The sequence below is a fragment of the Mobula birostris genome, chromosome 23, assembly GCF_030028105.1.
Source record: "Mobula birostris isolate sMobBir1 chromosome 23, sMobBir1.hap1, whole genome shotgun sequence".
NCBI lineage: Eukaryota > Metazoa > Chordata > Chondrichthyes > Myliobatiformes > Myliobatidae > Mobula > Mobula birostris.
The window spans coordinates 47969498-47996830 of NC_092392.1; the positions used below are offsets into that span (position 1 = coordinate 47969498).

General features: G+C 40.2%; 1 protein-coding gene across 5 annotated transcripts; it reads left to right on the plus strand.

Annotated features, from left to right (window-relative positions):
* LOC140186942 (troponin T, cardiac muscle isoforms-like) lies at positions 1–27333 on the plus strand. 5 transcript variants are annotated; one of them, XM_072241755.1, is made up of 10 exons: positions 2–59; positions 5602–5623; positions 8592–8649; positions 12987–13103; positions 15619–15696; positions 16566–16679; positions 16881–16993; positions 17369–17459; positions 24806–24855; positions 27180–27333. In XM_072241755.1, exons 3-10 carry the CDS (start codon positions 8620–8622, stop codon positions 27226–27228), a joined length of 642 nt encoding a protein of 213 aa, XP_072097856.1. In that variant the 5' UTR covers positions 2–59; positions 5602–5623; positions 8592–8619; the 3' UTR covers positions 27229–27333. The 5 variants fall into 5 exon arrangements, with proteins under 5 accessions (XP_072097854.1, XP_072097856.1, XP_072097853.1 ...); XM_072241754.1 differs by having other exon boundaries at positions 3–59; positions 27177–27333; XM_072241751.1 differs by lacking the exon at positions 2–59 and adding an exon at positions 4916–4927 and having other exon boundaries at positions 27177–27333.

Sequence of the window (27333 nt, forward strand, 5' to 3'; positions counted from 1 at the left end):
AATAATAGAAGAAGAACAACAACAAGAAGAACTAAAGGAAGAGGTCGAGTTGGAAGAAGGTAAACCTGCATTCATAATAAAATCGCTTTATGTGCATGTTTTGCATTGTTTTGTTATAAATTAATTTCATCCCATGGGCCATGAAAATTACAAGGTCAATATTGCAGAAGATTGTCTCCTGCTCCCTACACATATCAAATCTCACTAAGGAATTGTAGATGTGCTTGACCTATTTTCTGATGCATATTCGCAATGAGCGCATGTTGATAATTGGCACGGATCAATTCCATTGTCGGGCACATAGTGATTGATGAAGAGTTGTGTGCTTGTTCCAGCTCTGTCCCATATTAAAATCTCACAGATGGATAAAGTCATACAAACCTGACAAATACAGACATCTGAGAAATGCTAAATGTCTGTATAATATTGCCCATCACACAAATTACTCATCTGTTTTATTTTTGCAATTCAGAATCATGCTGGAAATCACTTTTCTTTTGTTTCTCCCCAACTATCAGAAGTGCAGTGCATGCTGAAAGTTTGAGATAAAAACTGAAAGCCATTGGAAGCAGTTGGTGCATCAAAAGAAACACACTGATCTTTCACCAGTTGGCTTGAACCTACCTGCATTCTATTTTCTGCACTGGAGAATACTCTAACAGAAAGTCACTGAATGTTTTTTTTTTTGCAACACATCCAGCCCTACATCACCACATTCATTAAGGGAGAACTGAACCATGTCATTGCAACAATGATCACTATATTTTATTGGTTTCTGCACTGCTCTCCTTTGAGTAAGATGTCTGTCACCACTTAAAGGAAAAGAGAGTGTTAAAATGCCAGGCAGCTTCAGTAAAAATAGAAAAAAAAACACTAGCAGTTTTTTCCCCTGTGATCCAAGGGTAAAATTACCAGATAAATTTGGGAAATCTCATCAAATACTGTGTGAGAAACTGGGAAAACATCAGGGCAGGGCAGTAAGAAAATCTCTTGTGTTTCAGCATCTTTATACTCAAAATAAGCCAGAGCCTGTATTGCAGAAGAAAGTACTTGTCTATGCAGCACAATAGAGAGTCAGTGGAAAAGTAATCATGGTAGCTGGTCAGGAACTTGCTGTGTCTGTCTAGAGCTTCACAAACAACAGGAATTCTGCAGATGCTGGAAATTCAAGCAACTTTGATGTGTGTTGCTAGAGCTTCGCAAGTTTGCTTTGGGTTTCCACAAAGAGGCTCCTTAATACATGGCATCTAATAGTGTGTAATATGTCTGTGCGTTACTTCCACAAAGTTATTTGTACTTGTATACAACTGCTACAGAAGCTGAACCTTGTAGTGAAGATGACATCTGCTTCAATGACCCTTCAGAGACATTCCTGCTCAAGTCTAAGCTTATGTAGTTACGTGCAGGGGAGGAGTTGCATGGAGGTGCCATGGCATTAGAAAGTTATCTCTCACAGTAGCCTCCCTCAGGACTCCAGTATATTATATCTCAACCCTTTCCCTTAAAACAGCAGATGACTCCAACCCCTGCTTGGATGCTCCTGACTTTCTCCAGATGTCAGTTTGCCTGACATTCTGATCTTCCTCCCACCAGCACTCTTCCATCATTCTGACATATTACCTTTTCCATCAGCGTGTCCATGTTCCTCTTCTCCAGGGGTTTCCAACCTTTTCTTATGCATCGGACCCATACCATTAAGCAAGGAGGTCCTGATGAAGGGTTTCGGCCCGAAACATCAACAGTGAGCTCTCTTCCATAGATTCTGCCTGGCCTACTGAGTTCCTCTAGCATTTTGTGTGCATTACCATTAATCAAAGGGTCCATGGACCCCAGGTTGGGAACCCCTGCCCTACCCACTCCACTGTGGCCTTTATTCACATTATGTTACAAGGTCTGTTCTGTTGAGCACATTATCTCCGTGTTAATGCAAATTTTGCAACTGTGGGCCTTCTTGCTAAGTATGCAGTGGTCTGACATGTACCGCACATTTAATGACATGTACCGCACATTTAATGTACCTTTCTGAGCCTGGACGGATCTGTCGAGTAATATCTCAGAATATTGTAAATAATGAATAGTTATCTTTATAAGACAAAACGGTTGAAAGAAAGAGCCTTTCACGCCAGTTGGCTGCTTAATTGGTCAGAGAAATTGGTTCTGACCAGCCAGTAAAATATTCAGATTAATTACATAATTTTGTGTCAGATAGAGTACACTAATCATAACTACGTAAAGCTGTCTGTCAGGTTGCCCTGTTTTTGGCAAAGAGCCTTATTTGCCATTTTTGCATGCTGGTAAATCAAATATTTGACTTAAATGTTTGCCCTCTCTTCCATTTTAAAAGATAAATAATTTGAGGTTGGTGTCCTCTGACTGCCCAACTGGCAGACTTAGCAAGATGTCCCTTCACTAATTGCATTTCCAAGCAGCCACCTTTTAAAATCAGAAACAAATACTATTTTTTAAATAAATGTAAAGTTTCAATGCATGTCAGTAAGAAAACATAAGAAGCAGCAAGCACTCTTTAAGGCCATGGGTCATTTAAAGGTGTTGAGACAAATTTTGTAATACAAGTTACTTGTGAATTGCATGTGAAAATGTAAGCATAATTATATTCTAGTCATAACTGCTTTCAGTTCACTGTATAGTTTCATAACTTGCTTTCTGACAGTGTTGAAAATTGCCTGGGTATATTCAGTTCACAATAAACAGGACAAATCCAAACAATCTACTATCAGTCATCAGCAATGTGATGAAAAGAATTGCTGACTGTTGTACGAAGATCTGTATGATCTGCCAGTATGATACAGGTTGGGTTTCGCTAGGATCACTCAGCTTCAAACCAGAGCTTTGCTTTCATCCAAATGTAAAGCAAAGAATTTGTGTCTGCAAGTGAGGTGGGAGTGACTGCTCTTGACATTAAGGCATCATTTAACCAAATGTGAGTCCTGGTAAAACTGGAGGTCAACCAACCCAGCTTGAAGATAGCTCTGCATGAGTGTTGATGGCCTAGTCATCTTAAGGCTGCTTCATCAATAGCCCTCCTTCAGTGTCCTAAAATGAGAAGTAGAGATGTTTGTTGATGGTTATGCAATTTCCATTTGCAACTTCTCACAATGAAGCAGTCCATGCCACTGTGTGTTAAAGCATAGGCAATATTCAGACACAGGGCTGATAAGTCGCATGTAATATTTGTGCTGCAGAAGTGCCCGGCAATGTCAGTCTCCCATCTCCAACCACCCATCCTCGACATTCAACGGCATGGCCATAAGACCAGTCCCCTCAAATCAACCTCCAAATCACTGCTGGAGTAGCAGTGGCAGCTCAGAGGCTGGCTGTCCTGTGGGCAGAGGCACTGGCTGACACCACAAAACTCAGCAATGTACTTGAGTGGTTCCTCACCTGCTGAAGCATCCAGTCCCTCCATAACTGGAACACAGTGGCTGCTGTGTGTACCTGCTATAAAATACACTATAGTTACTCTCCTAGGCTAGCTCAGTGCTCAGTCCCAGACACCATAAAAGATAAGAGCTTCAAAAACAAAGACACCATGACTGCAGTTTCTCCTCCAAGTCACCTATCATCCTTTTCTCTGTCACATATCTCATTATATATGGAGGTTTATAGTTGTCCCTTCTATGCAATGGGGAGCAAATCCAAGAGCTCACTCCCAACAGTTTGACTATCTACACCTGCGCAACTGCGGCAGTCCAAGAGGACAGGTTACCATCACCTCTTGAAGAGTAGTAGATGTTGGTCTTGACACTGATGACCACAACCCAAACAAAAACAAATAAGAAAAAAAAATCTAATTAGCATCCAGTTTACTTGATGTTTAACTCAACTCTTTTTATTTTCATTCAAATTTCAGATCCACCCCAAGGTATCTCTTTATATTTGTTTTCACTTTCTGAAATGGCATGTAGTATCTTTTACCCCTGATCCACATAACCAACCAAAATGATTTGTTGCTTTAATGTGTTAAATAAACCTTAACGTTGGTCCTGTCCTTTAGCTGCATGCAGAAATATGGATAGCAATTGAGACACATGAGACTGCAGAAGCTGGAGCATGAAACAATCCACTGGAGAAACTCAGTTGATCAAGCAAGTCAACTGTGTCCTGATACAGGGTTTTGACTAGAAACATTGGCAATTCCTCTTACATTTGCTGAGTTCTTCCAACAGATTGTTGCAATGAATAACAATTCCCTATTACCTTATTTGAAAATTGTCATATAAATTTTTGATATCTGGGGAAGTATGATTTAGAAAGTGTAACTTGGGAGATCAGTGCTATAATGTAGGAGTGCTGGCACTAAACCATTCTCTGTTTACGCTGAAAATGGAAAAGTGTTGCAATTATTGGAATTTATCAGCAGTCATATAATTTGATTAATTTGGATCTTTTAACTTGTATATAATTTTGAATAATACTCTCACTCATGCTTTTCTGAATTTGCTTTTATAAAAATATATATGAATTTGGATATGCTGTGATGGAAATTTTAACTTGTTGGATGAAAAACAGGTGTATATATTATACACCTTAGATTCAGGGCAGCTCTGGCAAGACCAGCATTTGTTGGCGAGCATTGTCTCCTTAACTGAAAGGCTTTTGGAAAAAAAAGTGTAAACTGGAGATTCAAACATATTGCTGATTCTTTGTAAAATCTGAACTTGAGGCTGCAGACCTGGCCTTCGGTTGTTTGTCTATTAACTTTATTCTGCTGTTTTCTCCAATGTAATATAGAAAACACCTGTTTTACCATCTTCCTAATTTTTTGTTGAGCTCTAACTGGCAACTGATTCACTAACTCCTATTTTCAGCTGGTGATAATAATTAATGTTGTTTGATTATTTTCCTCTCTCTCTACTTCCTATCTAATTGTTTTTTTTTATTTCACTTTCAGCAGAAGCAGAAGAAGGTATCATAATTTTTAATCTTGTAAACCTGAAACGTTTTAAGAAATGCCTTAATCTCCGCATAATGATACAGAGTCAAAAATTTCTTTCTGAAGTGAAAACAAAATGAAATTGACTCAATTTTTAATTGAGTAGAAAGCAAAGGAGAGCTTCTTGAAACCTAGAAACAAACAAAAATAATTGCAGAATTGTTGACGTTTAAATTTAAGAGGTTTGCCTCTTCTGCACCAAACATCTCCTAATATTCCCACCTGCTGCCGTACATGAGCCATGACTTTTCCACACTAGCTGCTGAAAAGTGAGTCAGCCTCAAAGTACATGGCAGCTGCAGTGTGGTGTTATGTCACTCCAATAGGAATGCCAGCTTTTATCCTTTAATTCCAGATAATTTTTAAAGTGATTTCAAATTCTCAAATTTCACGGTGGGATTTGACCTTTTGTTCTGTGTGTTCTTTCTAAAGACGTCTGGATTACAAGTCTACCACTTGCATTATTTTTGAACAATTAGCATTTAATCTTACTGAACTTCAAATCAATTTTCTGAAGTAAAGGAACTTGTCAATAATTCTGTGCATATTTGTAATTCTGAATTATCCAAAGCTAAGTTTTATTTGTAAGAAAGTAGTGTATTATGGGGTCATTAATATACTATTTGATTTGTTTTGCTTCCCTACAGAAGACAGCAGGCCTAAACCGAAGTAAGTCATAAATTTAAGTATCTTGGCAATTTCTTTTGAAAAATGTCATAGAGTGACACAGCACAGAAACAGGCCTTTGACCCACAGAGTCCGCAGTGACCGCCAAGCACCCATTTTTACACTTTGTTTTATTCCACCCACAATTCCATTAACTCCTCCCCAGAGTCTACCAATCACTTGCACACTAAGACAGTGGCCAAATAACCAACAAACTAGCAGGTCCTAAGGATATGGGAGGACCAGAGCATTCAAAGGAAACCTGTACAATCACAAGGTGCTGTACAAACTTCACACTGATCAGGATTGAATCTGAGTCACTGTTGCTATGAGGCAGTAACTCTGCAAGCTATTCCACTGTACGACCCATTAAATGTAAAAGATCTACTTACCTAGAATTATAGTTGACAAGTCAGCGGCATTGTAAGCAATCTTGTTTCCAGATAATCTCTTATAATAACTCTTCTAATTCTCCTTTGTGTTTTGCATATTACACACAGCAGTGCCAATATATCAGTTCCAGTTTTCTTTTCCCCATCAAAAATACACTATCTAAAAACAATACACACTTTTAGAAACAGGTTTTCAAATTGTATTTTCCTAACTCCCATCTAATATTGACGTTTGTAAACACAAAATACTCTACAGATGCTGGGATCAAAGCAACATGCTGGAGGAACTCAGCATGTCGGGCAGCATCCTTGGAAACAAGCAGCCAACGTTTTGGGCTGGAACCCTTTGTCAGGACTGTAGGGGAAAGGGGCAGAGGCCCTATAAAGAAGGTGGGGGGAGGGTGGGAAGGAGGAGGCTGGTAGGTTCCAGGTGAAAAACCAGTAAGGGGAAAGAACAAGGGATGGGGGGAGGGGAACCAGGGAGGGGATAGGCAGGAAAGGTGAAGAAAGAATAGGGGAAAGCACAATGGGTAGTAGAAGGAGGTGGAATCATGAGGGAGGTGATAGGCAGCTGGGGGAGGGGGCAGAGTGACATAGGGATAGGGGAAGGGAGGGGGAGGGAATTACCGGAAGTTGGAGGATTCTATGTTCATACCAAGGGGCTGGAGACTACCCAGACGGTATATGAGGTGTTGCTCCTCCAACCTGAGTTTGGCCTCATCATGGCAGTAAAGGAGGCCATGTATGGACATATCCGAATTGGAGTGTGAAGCAGAGTTGAAGTGGGTGGCAACCAAGAGATCCTGTCTGTTGTGGCAGATGGAGCGGAGGTGCTCGACGAAGCGGTCCCCCAATCTGCGTTGGGTTTCACCGATGTAGAGGAGGCTGCACCGCGAGCACCAGATGCAATAGATGACCCCAACAGACTCACAAGTGAAGTGTCGCCTGGAAGGACTGTTTGGGGTCCTGAATGGTGGCAAGAGAGGAGGTGTAGGGACAGGTGTAGCACTTACGCTTGCAGGGATAAGTGCTGGGTGGGAAATCAGTGGGGAGGGACGTGGATCAGGGAGTCGCAGAGGGAACTATCCCTGCGGAAAGCGGAGAGAGGTAGAGAGGGAAAAATGTGCTTAGTTGTGGGGTCCTGTTGAAGGTGGCGGAAGTTGCGGAGGATAATGTGCTGGATCCGGAGGCTGGTGGGGCGGTAGGTGAGGACAAGGGGAACTCTGTCCCTGTTGTGGTGACGGGAGGATGGGGTGAGGGCCGAAGTGCAGGAAATGGAGGAGATACGGGTGAGGGCATCATTGATGACGGCAGAAGGGAAACCACGATCCTTAAAGAAAGAGGATATTTGAGATGTCCTGGAACGGAAAGCCTCATCCTGGGAGCAGATGTGGCGGAGACAGAGGAACTGGGAATAGGGAATGGCATTTTTTGCATGTTGCAGGGTGGGAAGAGGTATAGTCGAGGTAGTTATGAGAGTCAGTGGGCTTATAGGAGGTGTCAGTGGACAGATTGTCTCCAGAGATGGAGACCGAGAGATCAAGAAAGGGGAATTTTGAACGAACAGTAGCCACTCAGAGACAAGTATGTTATCAACTGATGCACAAATAATACTCTTCATATGACTGTGACCATGGGACACTATTCTTATTATTTTATAACTGTCTCCTTTTTTGACACTATTAATCACAGGAGTCTGCCCAGGATCTCCACCCCATCAGCTATCTGAATGCGACAGGTTTCCCTTGGCTTCAATATTTAGTAATATCTGAAAACACATCAAACAACCTTTCATTGTGTTGCCAGACTGCTCACCTGACATCCTGTCCTCCAGCATTTCTTCTAGTTATACATTCAAAAGAACAAACAAACTGTACCTTCCATCAAAAATTACATATTCAGCCTGATTCCTTCCCCCTCCTGGACCACTGTCAGAAGGTGGACCATACTCTTCCAATGAGCTGCCACTTGATGTCCCCTCCATCACCAACACCGCGTGTTTCCATCTCAGTAACATTACAGACCCATTGTCACTGTTTTGTCTATTGGTGCTGAAATTCACATCTTCAGATTCAGCCATCACTGCTCTGCACACTGATGTATATTGATTACTGTTCTCTTAAGTGTTTCAATTATAAATTTCTTGTATTCAATATCCTCCACAGTCTCACCTTCCCAATTATGGTAACTTTCTTCAGTTCTGTATGTCAACTTCACATTGAATTTTGGATTTTTGTCCATTGCTGGTTTCCTTCACCCAAATTCTTAAAGGCCAAGTTCTGGAATACCCTCCCTAAATGATTTCTCCACCCCTCTGTCCTTGAAACATCTTTTAAAACTAGTTTCATCAACCTAGCTATTGACCATTTGTGCTTTTTGTCTCATTTTGATGTATGTTACCATATTGAACAATTGTACCTGTCCTATAGAAATGCTGATTCTTACTTGTTGCATTTTGAACATTATTTGTCTTCTGAGTGTTTTTACACATGGTATCCATTGTTGTACTTTTGCACATTAACAATACTGTTAATCCAGAAGTTCAAAATTGATATTGAATTAGTCTCTCTCTCTCATAGATTATTCGTGCCTAATCTTGCACCCAAAATGCCTGATGGTGAAAAAGTTGACTTTGATGCAAGTATACTTTTTGATTTGTCTATGTGCTTAATGCTGCCTGTGTAGATTTTTGTGATTCATACCAGCATTGATCAAGAAGGCTGTGCATTAAGCCTATTTACCGGACTAGAGGTGCTCTCAAGTGTGGAGCAACTTTTTGAAAGGTCAAAAAACTGGGAGAATCAATCGCAGTTCTTCAGTCTGTGCTCCTGTCTAGTGAATCTACATCTGCAGAGTTGAGATTAAAAACTCTTTATGTTCTAGTTTTAGTAAAAAAAATCCTTAACTGTTTATTTCTTAATTATAGTACCCTGATAATAAAAATACTAAAATAATGTATAGATCAATCCACTTTCCTTTTTCCTACGGAGTATGGAAACAATACATCTTTAAATGTTGTTTCCCATAAAACTACTTATTTCATGGCAAATGAAAGGAAACAATGGCCTCAGCAAACCTTGCGTCTTCACAACCAGTGAATAACTATTGAAATACAATTTTGTATCTATGTTTGCAATTGTGTCAGTCCCTTTTTATGTACACAAATCCCTTAAATACCAAGATTGGTAAATTAGCATTTGGGTCTGATTTTAGTTGGTTGGTTGAAACTAGGAATGTTGGTCAGGACAATTCCTTCTTTATTGGTGGAACTACAGCGAATTTGACATCTCCCCTAGTACGTGAAGAATTCTCACTATAGTACATTACCATCGTGAAAATGTGCTTAGGACTGAGACTCGACCCCTAACTGTAAAGTCATGAACAAGGTTTTTACCACCTAGTATTAGGCTCAACTGATGACATTAATACTACTGGTAAATTATAAGATAGAACAAAAGGAGTTACAGTACAGTAAATATATCCTTGTACAACTATACTAACTTGACCAATTACTATTTCAATTATTTCATTTCAATACAATGTTAAACTTGTGTATATATCAAAACTCAAGGTATTTTAAAGAAGAGGTAAATGTCAGTAAGGTATTACAGTATAGAACAGGGTGAAGGGTTTCCTCTTGTATCCAATTAATGGTGAAAGAAAGGCTCATAATGATTAGAAGTGAATAAACACGTGGCTATCAGCCACAAGTTGTACCTGTGTGGGTATGTTCACTTACACTACATAAGAATAGAAGAAAATAGGAGCAGATGTAGGCCACTCAGTTTCTCAAGCTTCAGTTATGGCTGGTTTGCCTCCCCCAGGCCAATGTTAATCTGAATTTGACAAGTTTCAATCAGAAAATAAATAGCTTGTTGCAAATTCCAAATATACTCATCACAATATGCCCTCCTATCTTGGAACTTGGATAATTTATACTCTATTCCTGCCTTCTGGACATTAATATTAATAACTAATTGAGGGCCAAGAGCTAATCTGGGGTTAGTTAAACTCTTCCACCTTATGAAATACCTGTTTATTCCACTCTCTCTTCTCTGTCATAACTTATTTTTAAACTATGCTAACACAGCTTCCCTAACACCAGGAGCTCTTGTGCACCTGTTATATGGCATTGTGTCAAATGTCGTATAAAGATCCATATATACCACATTCCCAGATTCTTCTTTATCAACCCTTCTTGTCAAACAGGAGCAAACTTGTCAAATATGATTTGCCTTTCAAAGAGCTATGATAATTTGTTTACATCAAGCTTATCTAAGTAACAAGATATTTTTCTTTGATTATCAACTCCTGCATTTTGCTTATAACAAATGTTTGCTAACAGTCCTATAGTTCCCTGCCTTTTGTCCCTCCCTTCTTGAACAATGAAGTCACATTTGCAGATTTTCCACTAATGGCTTCCAAGAACTTAGTGAGTTTTGAGAACCTCAGCTTCACTGGAACCCAGTGACTCAACTTCCTTTCATCCTTAATAAGACCATAAGACGTAGGAGCAGAATTAGGCCATTCAGCCCATCAAGTCTGTTCTGCAATTCCATCATGGCTGATCCCAGATCCCATTCAACCCCATACACCTGCCTTCTCGTCATATCCTTTGATACCCTGACCAATCAGGAAACTATCAACTTCCTCTTTAAATATACCCACAGATTTGACCTCCACCACAGTCTGTGGCAGAGCATTTCACAGATTCACTACTCTTTGGCTAAAAAAATTCCTCATCTCTGTTTTAAAAGGTCACCCCTCAATTTTGAGTCTGTACTCTCTAGTTCTGGATACTCCCACCATAGGAAACATCCTCTCCACATCCAGCCTATCTAGTCCTTTCAACATTCAGTAGGTTTCAATGAGATTCCCCTGCATCTTCTAAATTCCAGTGAATACAGGCCCAAAGCTGCCAAATGCTCCTCATATGTTAACCCCTTCATTTCTGGTATCATCCTCGTGAGCCTTTTCTGGACTCTCTAATGAGAACTCATCCTTTCTGAGATATGGGCACAAAACTGTTGACAATACTCCAAGTGTGGCCTGACAAGTGTTTTCTCCTTGCTTTTATATTCTATTCTCCTCGAAATAAATGCCAACATTGCATTTGCAACCTCTTCCACAGACTCAACCTGCAAATTAACCTTCTTGGAATCTTGCACGAGGACTCCCACGTCCTTCTGCACCGCTGATGTTTGAACCTTCTGCCCAGTTAGATAATAGTCCGTACTATTGTTCCTTTTACCACAATACATTACCTTACATTTCCCAACACTATATTCCACCTGCCACTTTTTTCCCATTCTTCCCATTTGTCTAATTCCTGCTGCAATCACATTGCTTCCTCAACACTACCTATCCCTCCACCTATCGTCCGCAAACTTTGCCACAAAGCCATCAATTCTGTTATCCAAACCATTGACAAACAATGTGAAAAGCACCAGTCCCTACTAACCCCTGAGGAACACCACTTGTCACCGGCAGCCAACCAGAAAAGGCACCTTTTATTCCCACTTGCTGCCTCCTGCCTCTCAGCCATTCCACTATCCATGCCAGTACCTTTCCTGTAACGCCAGAAGATTTTATCTTGTTAAGTAACCTCTTGTGTGGCACCTTATCAAACACCACCTGAAATCCAAGTAAATGGCATCCACCGCCTCTCCTTTGCCTACCCTGATTGTAACTTCCTCAAAGAACTCTAATAGATTTGTCAGGCAAGATTTTCCTTCACAGAACCCATGCTGACTTTGACTTATTTTATCATTAGTCTCCAAGTACCCCAAAACCTCATCCTCATTAATAGACTCCAACACTTTCCGTTCTTTTGCCTTCCTCCCATCTTAGTGACATTTACAATCCAGGACCATGCCAGAATCAAGTGGTTAACAAATGAGGAGCGTTTAGCAGCTTTGGGCTTGTACTCACAGGAATTTTGAAGAATGAGTGGGAATCTCACTGAAACCTACCGAATGTTGAAATTCTAGATAAGGGGGATATGGAGAGGACGTTTCCTATGGTGGGGTATCCAGAACTAGAGAACACAACCTCAAAATTGAGAGGCAACCTTTTAGAACAGGGGTAAGGTGGAACCTTTTAGCCAGAGAGTAGTGAATCTGTGGAATGCTCTACCACAGACTGTGGTGGAGGCCAAGTCTGTGTGTATAATTAAGGCGGAAGTTGATAGTTACCTGATTGGTCAGGGCATCAAGGGATATGGCGAGAAGGCAGATGTATGGGTCGAGTGAGATCTGTGAACAGCCATGATGTAATGACGAAGCAGACTCGATGGGCTGAATGGCCTAATTCTGCACCTATGTCTTATGGTCTTATAAATGGAATTGTTCATTTCAAGTTTGTCCATTCTGTCTGAAATAAACTCGAAGTACCTTGAAATATTTGGTGTGTCTTCCAGCATAAAGATTTGTGCATGACCCAATATAAAATAACCCTATTCCTAATAGATTCTGCAATATATCACTCTAAGAAACAATACCATACGCACTTTCCCAATTTCTCTTCCACAGCATATTGTGAGTTTGATTGGTGCAATTAAATGCAAATTGAAAATCTTGCATTATAATTGCAGATCTTTCTACCTTTTGATATTTCCCCATGTATGCTATTGTGTTACCTTCATCTTTATATCTGTTCTAAGCAGCAAGGAGATCTAAAGAACTAAACACGAGGCTTGGCAAATGCCGAAAATCTTCAGAAACGGGCACAAAGTACTGGAGGAACTCAACAAGTCAGGCAGCATTTAAGGAGAGGATATTTAGTGTGCGTTGATTTGAGGAACTTATTTTCAAAATCCCCTTTGAGTGGAGTCTAATTAAGCAGAAACATAGTTCAGGAATTTGATTTGCAATCAGCTGGTAACCCTGTTGAGTGATTATATTGGTAATACTATATTATATTCACCAAAGACTGCTCTTCACCAGCAATTAAAAATTGTTCCTTTTTTCCTCCAGGACATTCAGAGGAAACGCATGGAAAAAGATCTCATGGAACTTCAAACTCTCATTGAAGCTCATTTCGAGAATAGGAAAAAGGATGAAGAGGAACTTGTTGCCTTAAAAGAGAGAATTGTACGTTTCAATAGATAGATCTACCATAAAATTAATATCAAATAATGCTACATGGGACATTTGTTGCATGTTTAAGTCTGTACATAATTACCTCCTATCTGTGACCAAGTAATTTCCTAAAACCACAAAGACTAGAATTGTACTCTAATGCAATGTTCTAAAATTATATATTTGTCTTGCATAGGAGATTTGCTTTTAGCTGCACAATATTTTGAGCTATAAAAAGTTATCATTTAAATTTGCAGTGGTCCCAACCTGGTCGTGATCATGCACTCCATCTTAAGAACAGTAAATAATTATTAACAAAATGTCAGGGATAAATTGTCTGCTCATCTTCAAAACAGGGCTATCAAATTCTTTATAGAGGGGGTTTCTGATAAGCAAGTCATCCATGGACATCTCTGATACTGCAGTATTCCTTCAGTATAAGATTGGGGGGGGGGGGCGGTCCTTGAGTGGAACCCAGGTCATCCTGAATCAGAACAACACACATAAAAGTTGCTGGTGAATGCAGCAGGCCAGGCAGCATCTATTGGAAGAGGTACAGTCGACGTTTTGGGGCGAGACCCTTCGTCAGGACTAACTGAAAGAAGAGCTAGTAAGAGATTTGAGAGGGGGGAGGGGGGAGATCTGAAATGATAGGAGAAGACAGGAGGGGGAGGGATGGAGCCAAGAGCTGGACAGGTGATTGGCAAAAGGGATATGAGAGGGTCATGGGACAGGATGCCAAGGGAGAAGGAAAAGGGGGAGGGGGGGGAAACCCAGAGGATGGGTAAGGGGTATAGTCAGAGGGACAGAGGGAGAAAAAGGAGAGAGAGAAAAAGAACGTGTGTATATAAATAAATAACGGATGGGGTATGAGGAGGAGGTGGGGCATTAACGGAAGTTTGAGAAGTCAGTGTTCATGCCATCAGGTTGGAGGCTACCTAGATGGAATACAAGGTGTTGTTCCTCCAACCTGAGTATGGCTTCATCTTTACAGTAGAGGAGGCCGTGGATAGACATATCAGAATGGGAATGGGACGTGGAATTAAAATGTGTGGCCACTGGGAGATCCTGCTTTCGCTGGTGGACAGAGCGCAGGCGTTCTGAATCAGAGACAGGATTGTTACAAAGTAAGCCAGAACAACATAACATTAAGTGGGTACTTCATGAATAATTCCATCTGCCTTAGTCTAGCAAAGTGTATTCAGCAGCAGCTTCATGTTTAGCATCTTTTCTTTTCCCCCAGGGTTGCAATCTCTAATGCTAGAGAAAGTGCATTTAAAGTGAGAGGGGAAAGTTCAAAGGAGATGTCCAGGGGAAGTGTTTTTTTTTCCCCCCACAAAGAGCAGTATATGTCTGGTATGTGCTACCAGGCTTGGCAGTAAAGGGAAATATCAGAGAGACCCGTAGATAGGCTGATGAATGTGCTGAGAGAATGGAGGGATATGAACCTTGCCTAGGCAGAAGAGATTAGTTTAGTTTGGTGTTTAATTAGTTCAGCATGACATTACAGGCCAAGGGGCCTGTCCCCGTGCTTTTTGTACTATGCTGTATGGCAGAGGTTCCGAAGCTGGCATCCATGGACGCGTCAGTTAAGGATAGGGGTCCATGGCATAAAAAAGTTTGGGAACCCCTGGTCTATGGTAAGCATGGTGAAAAGCCTAGGAGCACATGCATATCAACCAGTAAGCAAGCCTACAGCACACCAGGACCAGTGTCATTCTTGATAACAACAGAATTAAACATCTGAATATATGTAAGAAAATTTGATGCTACTGATTCAACCTGTAAAATCTTAACTTCAATCGCCCTTCATTTTCTTTCTAACAGGGTGATTAAATTCAGCTGAAACTGGATTTTTTTTTATCACGTAGCATGGAGGTTATTCTAATGCAGTTACCAGATATCAAATAATGATTTTTTTACATCAGTTGACAAACATCTCCACCCAATCCACTATTAATGTCTTTTCTTGAAACACAATTTAATGCCCCACTGCAGAATAGCTGTTTAAAAATTGAACTGTCTTGTAAAATGTCAACTGCTAAATATTTTGCCGTTACCTGACTGTAGCAATGTAAATTCTATGGTTACTCTGCATAATAATAGTTTTGCATTCATATGGAGTACTCTTTACTCTTTCAGTATTTCTGTAAGCAAATAGCCGAGTTTGATGCATTGAAATAGTATGTGATACAATGTAGATGGTGAATAAGCCTCTTTCATATTGTTGAAGCAGAGGAAGTTTCAATGCCCTTTGGAAAACATCTTGGGAAGAGCTATTTTGAAAGTCAAGTACATACAACAGTGTTATATGTATGAATATAGTAATTACCTCCTCTTACATGGCTGCCCATAACCTGGAGATACCTGGCTTATTTTAATGTAAAATATCAAAAATATTTCTTAACATTCTACACGATGACAGTTGGCCAATATGTAGCTGATCTAGGACAAGGAACATCTTGCCTGGAGATTTCTTGAACTCTTCACTTCCTGTAACAGTTTCCAAATAAAAATATGCTTTCAGGAAAAGCGTAGAGCGGAGCGGTCAGAGCAACAACGGATCCGAGCAGAGAAGGAGAAGGAACGGCTGAACCGAGCAGCAGTAAGTTATCTGAATGGCCAGATAGGTCACGGGTTCAGTCCTTAGTTTATTAACAGACCTTCTAAACACAAAGGCGAAAAACAAAGGAAGATAAATATGCACTCCAGTGCTGATTGTGGAAACCCCCCTTTTGATGAACTGGGAAAGACTAGGATCAAACTAACATTTTTGGCCATCAAAGATAAGTAAGCTTGTATCTATTTCTGTTATTATTTATTAAGATACAGTGTAGAATTGACCCTACAAGCTGCGTCGTCCAGCAACCCCTGATTTATCCCTAGCCTAATCACGGGCAACTTATAATGAACAATTCACCTATCAACCGGTACATCTTTGGACTGTAGGAGGAAACTGGAACACGGGGAGGCAACTCACGCTGTCACAGGGAGAACGTACAATCTCCTTACAGGCAGTGGCGCGTGAGGAGTTTATATCTTCTCCCCGTGACCGCGTGTGTTTCCTCCGGGGTACTTCGTTTTCCTCCTGCAGTCCAAAGACGTACTGGTTGACCAGATTCTAATGTCCACCAAGGGAGAAAAATCAATGAATCATGAAATTGTACAACAGAAAAGGTGCTATTTTTCCTATTGTCCTTGGATAATCTCTCCACCGATGTGTAAAAGAAATGTTTACTTCCAAAGACGCACAATAACACTTAAATCTAATCTTAAGGGAATTATTATAATAGATCATAATGAACATTGTTAAAAATGAACTTCTGCTCATTCATCTGTATTAAAACCACATATCTAAACTTAAGTTTTTGGACATTTAGTTCTTTGGCCCTATAGAGCAATGGGTTGCAAGTTTTTTGATTTCTACAAATGTTAAAGTACTTTCTTTATTAGATTCTAATCAATTCTCTGTAGGAGGAGAGGGCAAGGAAAGAGGAAGAGGAACTTCGAAAGAAGGCAGAAGAAGACTTAAAGAAGAAGAAGGTTCTGTCCAATATGTCGCTGCATTATGGAAGCTACATGCAGAAGGTACAGGTGTTGTGTCTTAGTCCTTGAAACTACTTGCCATATCATATACTTAAATAAAAGAGGTAAAATTGCTAGTTCGTTTCTATGCATGGAGATGGATTTATGATTAAAAAAACATATTGGTTTTGATAAAAGGAAATGAATTTGCAGTCACTGCTGAAATGGACAAACATTGATTGATATCAAATTGCTGTTTAATAGTCTGAGGCCCGTAAAGGTGGCAGGAAGCAAACTGAGAGGGAAAAGAAAAAGAAGATTTTGGCAGACAGACGCAAACCTCTCAATATTGAGAACCTTGGTGAAGATAAACTCAAGTAAGAGCTTTCAAGTAACATCTACACTGTTCACAAAAGTAGTTACTCCAATGAGGTCTTATAGCTTGGCGCATGTGCTAACGGGATCCACTAAGCTGTGCCAGATAATGGTTACAGAATGCTAACTGATCTGTTTAATTTGCTTGCCTAACTGTTCTTTGTGTTTAAACTGACAGCTCGGTATAGTTGATCATATATTCGGGGTAGGGGCTTTGAAAATGAAAAGTTGCTCAGTAAGGAGCTGGGTTCATGGCAACATTCCTAAGCTATGGGGTAAAATATTTCTAACAACGGTTTCTTGAATTGGAATGTCCATCCAGCTGTCTCTAAAAGAATAAACAGTAAATGTGACCCATCTGCAATCTGTGCATTTAGGGATAAGGCAAATGAGCTTATGGATTGGTTGCTGCAACTTGAGGGAGAGAAGTTTGATCTGTATGAAAAACTGAAGAGACAGAAATACGAAGTATGTACTTTTGTTATTATTTTTATTTCATACAGTCTCGGCTAAATAAAATTAGAATTATTGCATTAGCATTGTCAGTTCTGTAATGGAAAATTTCCTCTGATCATATCTATTGGTAAATGATTTGTTCTTTTGAGAATTCATGAAAAACAAATTGCTCTATTGTAATAAATTTAGCTTTTACACATCTAGGATCATTTATTCAGCACATCGTCTCAGGACCATTACCCACTGAATCACAATAGTTACATTGCACAGGACCTGTTAGAGTTTCCATTAGGTAGATGTCTAAGGATGAATCCAAAATGAGCTATGCACTCCGGTAGTAATCAATGCACTCAGAAACTAATTAACACGGCACCGGCTTGTGCATTTCAAAACTCAGCATAGCTCATGGGGAAAATCATGATTGTGACCATTTCCAGTTCAAATCAACCTATCAGTAGACTTGTAGCCATGACCTCTTGCAGCCCTAATGCAATTTCCATTTCTGGGTTAAGTGAGACAAAGTTCTTCCACGTGATCTAAGGGGCCGTATACCCAACCTCCCTTCTGCCCCACCCCATACTGAACCATCCACATCCAATGCCTCTGATACCTTACCCATATCTTCTCATTCTCAGACCTATAGCTTGAATGACCTCATTTCAGTACCTCTTCCCCACTCACATGCACTCTGCTGGGCACATCTCACCACTTCACCATCTGTAGATGCTAGAAATCTGGAGCAACCCACACAAAATGCTGGAGGAATTCAACAGGCCAGACAGCATCAGCATCGGTAGAGGGAAATGATTATTCAGTTCTTTAAGCTAAGACCCATGAAGGATTTTGACCCAAAATGTTGACTGTTCATTTCCCTCTATAAACACTGCATGGCCTGCTGAGTTCCTCACTGCACTGATAACTGTTCCCATTAAGCCATTTCAACATATTCTACCACTTTCCCTCCTACTGAAAACCTATTTGCATCTCTCTCTTTCCCAGTTCTGATGAAGGGTTGCAGACATAAAGTATTGACTACTTTTCCTTCCACAATCTTTGCCTGACTTCATTAAGCTTCTCCAACATAGTCTGTTTTTGTTTCAGATTATCAACATCTGCAGGTTTTTAAGTTGTCATTAGCATTAGTGACTCTAGTGGTGACTCTGCTGTTTATGGCCCTGATGATATAATTTTTGTGTTGTTGATTATATTTTAAGTCTTGTGTTTTCTTTCCTTCCTGGTATATGTTAGATTATTACAGCAAAATGTATCCATTTGTTATTTATTTATTTACTGATTCTGCGCAGAGCCGCCCAACAACCCCACAATCCCAAAAAACCCTAACCTAATCATGGGACAATTTACAATGACTGATTAACCTGCATCATTGGACTGTGGGAGGAAACTGGAGCACCTGGGGAAAATCCTCACATTCCACAGGGAGGACATACAGAGACTCCTTACAGAATAGTGCTGGAATCGAACTTCAAACTCGGAAAAGCTCCGAGCTGCAATCGCGTCACGCTAACTGCTACGCCCCGTGGCACCCAAAGCCAAATGTCAACAGCTTTGCTAGGCACAAAAGTTCTTGAGATTAATTGAAGAACTATGATTAAGCAGCATGGGAGGTCTCCATTTGCCCAATTATTCCTTTCAAATGTGGAAAAAGTTACTAGTTAGGAACACACAGTTGTGCTTTTTAAGTAACCAATCAAAATTTTCAAATATATAATTTTTTAAAAGTTATTTTGGAATCTTTTATGTTGTTTTCAGACATCACATTTCCAATCATAACAGCTCACAATTTAATTATATTTTTTCTCCTTTTCTCTGTCCTGATAAAGTACCTTAACCCAAAAGATAAAAAGTTCCTTTCCCCCACAGATGCTGTTCAACCTGCCGAGTTCTTCCAGCAGTTTATTTGCTCTCTGGTTACCTTGGTAGTGATGTTAAATCAAAGCCTTCCAGTGACCAACTTCCCAACAACTTTTAATTTATTCATTGAGATACAGTGTGGAATAGGCCCTTCCAGAGGAAATCCACATGGTCACGGGGAGAACATACAAACACTAAACTTCTTCTGACTGATTCTATTGAAACAAGAAAATTTTGAGCTCTTTTTTTCAATCCTTAATCTTCTCTGAAGAAAAATACTAATTTTCTAGGCCATCTAACATCAAGTCCTTCATATCTGCAACAATTATTATAAATTCCTGCATGGCCTGATCTCTTTCAGTGCCTAGAATTGAGCACTGACCTCCTCACCGGTGGTTTGTAGGTTTCTTTCAGAACTCCCTTGCCTTAGGATTTTTGAGGCTTTGTGTACAAAGCCATATCTCAATCGTGCTATCTTGTTAGATTTTTAAACCAGATGCCACCTGCAAAGATTTATGCAGGAGCTGGACATTGTAATTTGTCATTAGAAATAACTGTACTCTATTCTGCGGTGGCAGGGTGAAGATACACCTCTACCAAAGGAGGTGTAAGATGGTAGGATGCTCCTTCCATCCACTAGCCTACAGGTCACTCTTAGGCAAGGTGTAACACCTGCTTAGCCACCCAGCCCTTTTCAGATCAGGGTACGTGAAGCCATGGGAGCAAGTGGCAGATGGTGATATGAGCAGCTAGTGCATATCACAGGTCCTGGTTATGCAACCACTGATGCCAGGCAGACAATCTCTGAAGAATATTCTTAATGGCTGAGGTCACCCATCTTGTCAAGACACTGCCAGGAAGAAGGCAGTTGCAAGCCACTTCTGTGGAAAACTTTGCCAAGAACAATCGTGGTCAAGTAGACCATGACCACCTATGTCATGTGACATGGCACAAGATGATGATGATGATGACTCTTAATGCATGGCATAAATCATGAGCTGTTCAAAATTGTTAGACTTTAGCGGATTGATATTGGGGGAGTTGTTTACTTTATGTAAGCACTGAGCATCTGGTCACAATTATAATCAATTAGCCATTTGTCTGGTAATTATATCTCATTATTCTTTGTTTGGAACAAAGTTTTCTGTGAGAAACAATCTGTTGGAGGAACTCAGTGCGTTAGAATCATAGAGCACAGAAACACACCCTTTGACCTATGTAGTCCGTGCTGACCTATTATTCTATCTAGTCCCATCAGCCTGCACCTGGACAATAGACCTGCATGCCTTTCCCAATCATGTGCCTTCCAAACTTCTCTTTAAATGTTGAAATTATACCTGTAGCCAGCACTTCTGCTGGTAGCTCGTTTCACCCTTCCACCACCCTCTGAGTCAAGTTCCCCCTCATGTTCCCCTTAAGCATTTCACCTTTCACCCTTAACCCATGACCTCTACTTCTAGTTTCACCCAACCTCAGTAGAAAAAGCCTGCTTGCTTTTTCCCTACTTATACCCCTTATAATTTTGTACACCGCTATCAAATCTCTGCTCATTCTCCTAAACTCCAGGGAATAAAGTCCAAACCTATTCAGACTTTCCCTATTTCTCAGGTCCTCAAGTCCCTGCAACATCCTTGTAAATTTTCTCTGTACTCATTTAATCTTATTGATATCTTTCCTGTAGGCAGGTGACCAAAACTGTGCACAATACTCCAAACTAGGCCTTACTAGCATCTAGTAGAACTGTAACATAACATCCCGACTTCTGTACTCAATACTTAGAGCAATGTGCAAAAAGCTCTCTTGACAATCCTATCTACCTGTGCTGCCAGATTCAATGAATTATGGATCTGTATTCCCAGATCCTTCCCAGTGCCCTACCATTCACTACGTAAGTCCCAACCTGGTTTAGAACATAGAACATAGAATAGTGCAGCACATTACAGGCCCTTCGGCCCACAAACCCTGCCTCCCATATTTTTGGAAGGCACTCTAAGGGACCAAATACTTAAATATTTAGATAGAGAGCATTTAACTGGGGATAGTTAATGGGGCATTGTGCATGGTAGGTCATGTCTAAACAATCTTAAGAGTAAATAATCTTGAGTTTTTTAAGGAGGTTTCTAGGAATGTTGACGAAGGAAAGGCAGTAAGTGTTGTCTACATGGCCTTTGACATGTTCCTGCATGGGTAATCGGTCAAGAAGGTTGTTGCTGGGCACTTAGGGTGAGTTAGTACAATGGATTAGACATTGGCTTTATGGAAGAAATTGTAGTAAATGGTGGCCTCTCTCACTAGAGGTTTGTCCTCCCAAATTTCAACACTTCACACTTGTCTGTATTAAATTGCATTTGTCATTGCAAGCTTTGATAGCCTTCTTCACTGCCTACTGTGCCCCCGATCTCAGTGTGATCCTCAAATTTGTTAACCAGTTTACCACATTATCATCCAAATCAGACGTAACGGACGATCTTTCCTGGTCTCTCAAGATAGCGCAGCGATGTCTCCGCTTCTTGAGGACATTAGAGACTTCCTGCCATCTATGGGGGACAGTGTTCATATCATAAAGTTTACAAAGATCTGTTTCAAATCCTGTAGATAGCTTACTAAGTTTTTATTGAAAAAGATCAGAAAAATGACCCTGTGGCTAAATACTGTCACAAGAAGTTTATAAACATCAGATACAAAGTAGCTTTACCGGTTTTAAGTGATGTCTTTGATGAACTGGCTGCACTGTGCAAGATTCTGCAAAAGTGGGGCCTGACACCGATTGATTCACTTCATTTTGCGCGAGGCAAAATTAACAAGATAAGACAGTATCTGGGAGACAATGTTTCACGGAGTGACAAATTTAAAGTTTTGCTAAGCCAACAACGTGAAGAAAACGTCACAGTAGATACAAGTTCGCTGTTGACTTTTATAAATAGTCTGTGTTCATTTAGAAGAAAGGTTTCCTGAAGATGAGGTACAAGAATGGTCAGCTTTTGATTTCTCCGCAATTGCAGATTGTGACTTCACTGTAATAATTAGACAGTTTAATGATTTCAAATTTTCTGCACAGGAAAAAATTAAATCCAAACTGATTTCAAACTTTGCTCAAATGGTGGCATTTGTACTTCAAAATGAACAGTTTTGCAACCTTGCATAGTTAATGGACATTGGGAGAACCTTTCTTGTGTCTAGTGCGTACTGTGAGCGAGGTTTTAGCCTAATGAATCAACTCAAAAACAAGCTGAGAAACTGGTTAGGTGAATATCATTTGGATATGTTAATGAGAATCAAAAGCTGTCAATTGTATGGAAGTTCTATTAGTCTAGATGGAGTTTACAAAGAATGGGTAAATGCCAAAGACAGGAGAGAGAAAAAATAACTGAGTGACTTAAATATGTATGTTATTTTGTTGTTATTCTGTGCAGTTTTATGTCAAATATTTTATAAGCCTACATAAACTGTGCCATGTGTGCATTCAGTGCGCACATGCTTTTGTCACAGGAAAAACATTTGCACAACATAAGATTTTTGTGCACACTGACTACAAAAAAATAGAGGGAACATTGTTAGAGAGGGTGAGGCACCCTTTCCCCCCATTCTAATCAATTTTCACAGGAGTGCCATTGAAAGCCTTCTGACCAGCTGCATCACTGTCTGGTATGGGAACTGCAAGGTATCTGACGGCCAGGCCCTGCAAAGGATTGAGGACTGCTTAGAGATCATCAGGGTCTCTCTTGTGTCTGCCTGAAATATTTATCAGGAACACTACATATGCAGGGCTCTTAGCATTGTCAAGGATCCCTCATATACATCCAACACTCTGTTTGACCCATAGCATTAGGACAAGGACTGTTTGGATGGGAAACAGCTTCTTCTCCCATACTGTGAGACCACTGAACTCCCTGCCACCACCCAGCTCTCATCACAAAAGAAGCACCAGTAGTTTTTGGCTTGTCAGTACTTTACTACTATTTACTTTTTGACTTGTGTTGTACATGCACCTTATTATTTGTTACTTTATTTGTGGTTATACTGTTTTATGTGTAAGTTATATGTACTGTGTTGTGCACCTTGGTCCAGAGGAGCATTGTTTCATTTGGCAGTATACATGCATATGATTGAATGGCAATAAACTTTAACTTTAACTTGAGTCATTGATATACCTGTGGGTGATAAATAACAATGAACTCAGCACTAATTCCTGTACCACATCACTAGTCACAGGCCTCTAGTGAGAGAGGCAGCCATCTTTCTTCCACAAAGCCAACGTCTAATCCATTGTACTACCTCACCCTGAATGCCCAGCAACAACCTTCTTGACCAATGGCCCATGCGGGACCATGTCAAAGGCCTTGCTAAAGTCTTACTGCCTTTCTTTCATCAACGTTCCTGGAAACCTCCTCAAAAAAACTCTTAAGTTTGCTTAGACATGACCTACCATGCACGAAGCCCCATTAACTATCCCCAGTTAAGTACCATCTATCTAAATATTTAAGTATTTGCTCCCTTAGAGTGCCTTCCAATTATTTACCCACTGTTCATAAGGTTCGCTGGCCTATCATTTCCCAGCTCATTTTTAGAGCCTTTCTGAAACAAGGGAACAATATTACCTATCCTACAACCCTCAGGCCCCTCACCCATGGCTAAGAATGTTTTAAATATCTCTGCTAGGCCCCCTGCAATTTCTGCACTTGCCTCCCACAAGGTCCGAGGGAACATCTTATCATGCCCTGGGGATTTATCTGCCTTAATTTGTCTCGAGACAGCAACCACCTCCTCCTCTGTAATCTATAAACAGTCTATGGGTTCACTGCTGTTTTGCCTCACTTATATAGACTCTGTGTCCGTCTCCCAGGTAAATACAGATGCAAAAGAAATCCATTTAACATCTCCCTCAGCTCTCTCAGCTCCATGCATAGATGATCTTCAAGAGGACCAATTTTGTCCTTTGCTATCCTTTTGTTCAGCTGCATCAGTGGGAGGAATGTGTCGACATTTTGGTTTGAAACCCTGCTCTGGGGCTTCTTGCTGTGAGAAGTTTGGCCACTATTATTTCCACCCAACTGCAGTGACTTTGCTTGTAAAGTAATTTTTTTTTTAAGCTCCAAATTGCATTACGATGACCGAGGATAATGATAGGACAAGTTCCTCCAGCCATTTTTTTGTGTGTATTGCTCTGGATATCCATCTTCTGCAGGAATTCAAGTTCCTTTTCAGATATTGACAGAGTTACTGTGTTTTATTCACTCTGGTGGTTAACTGTGTCTATAAAGATCTCAATTCTCTAACAGTTGAATGAAGTAATTGAAGATGACTGAACTGTGATTTTTTTTTTCATTTTTAAGAAAATGCATTAAATTTTAGGCATATTTATTAAGTCAGAAATAATGCATCACTATACATAGATTCTTTGTTTTCTAGTACCTCCACACAGTTTGAATTGCCAGATCAGAATGTTAGAGATGGCACACAATCTCACTGCACCTTTTTGCTTCCAGATTAACCTGCTGCAGATCAGATTCAGAGTTCATGAGCAAATGGGAAAATTGTAAGTAAAAACTAATTTCTGTTTGCTTTGGGAATTTTAGTCCAGTGACTCTCTGTTTTATACTCAAGAAACAGTATGTAGTGTATTTAATTCTCCCTCCTGGCACTTATCCTTGCAAGCAGAACAAGTGCTACACCTGCCCCTACACCTCCTCCCCCACTACCATTTAGGGCCCCAAACAGTCCTTCCAGGTGAGGTGGCACTTCACTTGTGAGTCTGTTGGGGTCATATACTGTGTTCAGTGCTCCCGGTGTGGTCTGCTGTATATTGGTGAGACCCGACGTAGATTGGGAGACTACTTCGCTGAGCACCTACGCTCCATCCACCAGAAAAAGTGGGATCTCCCAGTGGCCACCCATTCCTATTCCAGTATGTCTATCCATGGCGTCCTCCACTGTTGCGATGAGGCCACACTCAGGTTGGAGGACAACACCTTGTATTCCATCTGGTTAGCCTCCAGTTTGATTATATGAACATCGATTTCTCGAACTTCTGGTGATGCCCCCCCTCCGTTCATCCTTCCTCATCCCCTTTTCCCTTTGCCCTCGCTCACCTTATATCCTTACCTGCCCATCACCTCCCTCCGGTGCCCCTTCCCCCTTTCTTCCATGGCCTTCTGTCCTCTCCTATTGGACTCCCCCTTTCACCACTCCTGTATCTCTTTCACCAATCAACTTACCAACTCTGTACTTCATCCCTCCTCCTCCCAGTTTCACCTACTACCTTGTGTTTCTCTCTCCCATTCCCCCCCCCCTTTTTTCTCCAGTCCTGCTGAAGGGTCTTGGCCCGAAATGTCGACTGTTCTCTTTTCCACAGATGCTGCCTGACCTGCTGAGTTCCTTCAGCATTTTGTGTGTGTTGTAGTGTATTTAATATTTCAGTAATATTGTAAAGATGTCATTTGATTAAGCATTCTTCGTTTGTTTACGTAATTCATTATGGGTTATATGTAAGAAGTACGTGAATGGCCTTCGTCATTACACTGCCATGTCCTGTGAGTGCCTAGTAAAGAAAAACTAGACAGATATGTATCCCAGCTGTGCGTCTTTTTCTTTCTATTAGTTTCTAGTGTTACAAAACATAGCACCTGATTCCTCTCAGTAATAAACTCTACTACATCTGTACAGACCTTCTTTAATTACATATAAAATAGAAATGGGAGCCATGCTGTTATCTAGTCATGAAATTAATTGCTTGTGCATATTGTTACTAAGTGAAGTTCTAAGAATGTTGTTTATAGACCAAATAATTTTCAAATTATGGTGCAGACCTTCAAAACTGGTAAGAGTTCATTCTCTATTAAAGTGTCTGTTCATGACAGTGTAGATCTTTCATTGTTTACTTTCATATAGAAATGAGAATAAAATCTGTTTGCAAAGAATACATAGTGCTGATGCTAAAGTATTCAAAATGAACTTCAACAGTACCATGACAAATGTTTGCAACCGTGAGCACTTTGATGGAGACAAATGAGACTTTTAGATTTTGATGCTTGAATTTAGATCCCATCCACCTTTCCTCACCCTTTCTGAGACTTCCAGCATAATTCCCCATCAGAACCTGCTTGGATCGTAGATTTTCTGGAAGCTCAATTGTTTGGTCAGAATTACTCATATCAGGTCATATGAAAACTTTTTCTTAAAGTTGGAATCACATCAGGATGGTAAAAGAATTTTATATATGCTTTTATATAGCCTGGTATTTTGAATAAACTCTGAATAATGTGCATGTTGCTTGCAGAAATTCCAACCAGCACACAATTATAGTCTCACTTGGCAGCAATCAGAACAATAATTCCCCTTTAGCTATCTTAAATTGCCTAGAAGTAATAGTAATCATCACAACTATCAGTAACATTTTTATATTTATGCATCTAATTTCCAGTTATTTTAAATTTTTCTCCTTGTGTGTCATTTTACTGTGCAAGTGAAAATAAAATGCACTTAACGATTATGTTGGAGCAAGAATGAGTAATTCAAGTTTCTGCTAAGGTATTTTGCCTACCAGCAATCGCCAGTCACCTGCCTCCTGTTGTTCCCCATCAGGGGAGTATCACACTGTATAATAAGCTCATCATAAGGTGGTAGTTTGTTGCTGTTTTAATGTGGGCCTCAGGTCTTCAAATTGTTTCCATAAATTTCCTAAAGGTCTGTTAAAGTATTGTTCCAGGAAATTGTAACAAAGCATTTGGTCCACAAAACATTGCTTAATATAATAGTTGATGTTTGTATCAGAAGGAAAAGGAAGCTGTGTCTATAATTGTTAACCAGTTTCTGTAATTGTTAACTTAATGTTTCCAACTTTTTGTCTCCAAACCCCAGCAGTTCAAAGTCGGCCCGAGGCAAGGGCAAAGTTGGTGGCCGCTGGAAGTAATAGGTGACCGAAATGCAACAGAAGGTTGCATCTTCTGATGCACCAAATTAATTCGGCAGGATTTCCAATAAAACAATAAATTACTTTTCTATGTTGACAATTAAA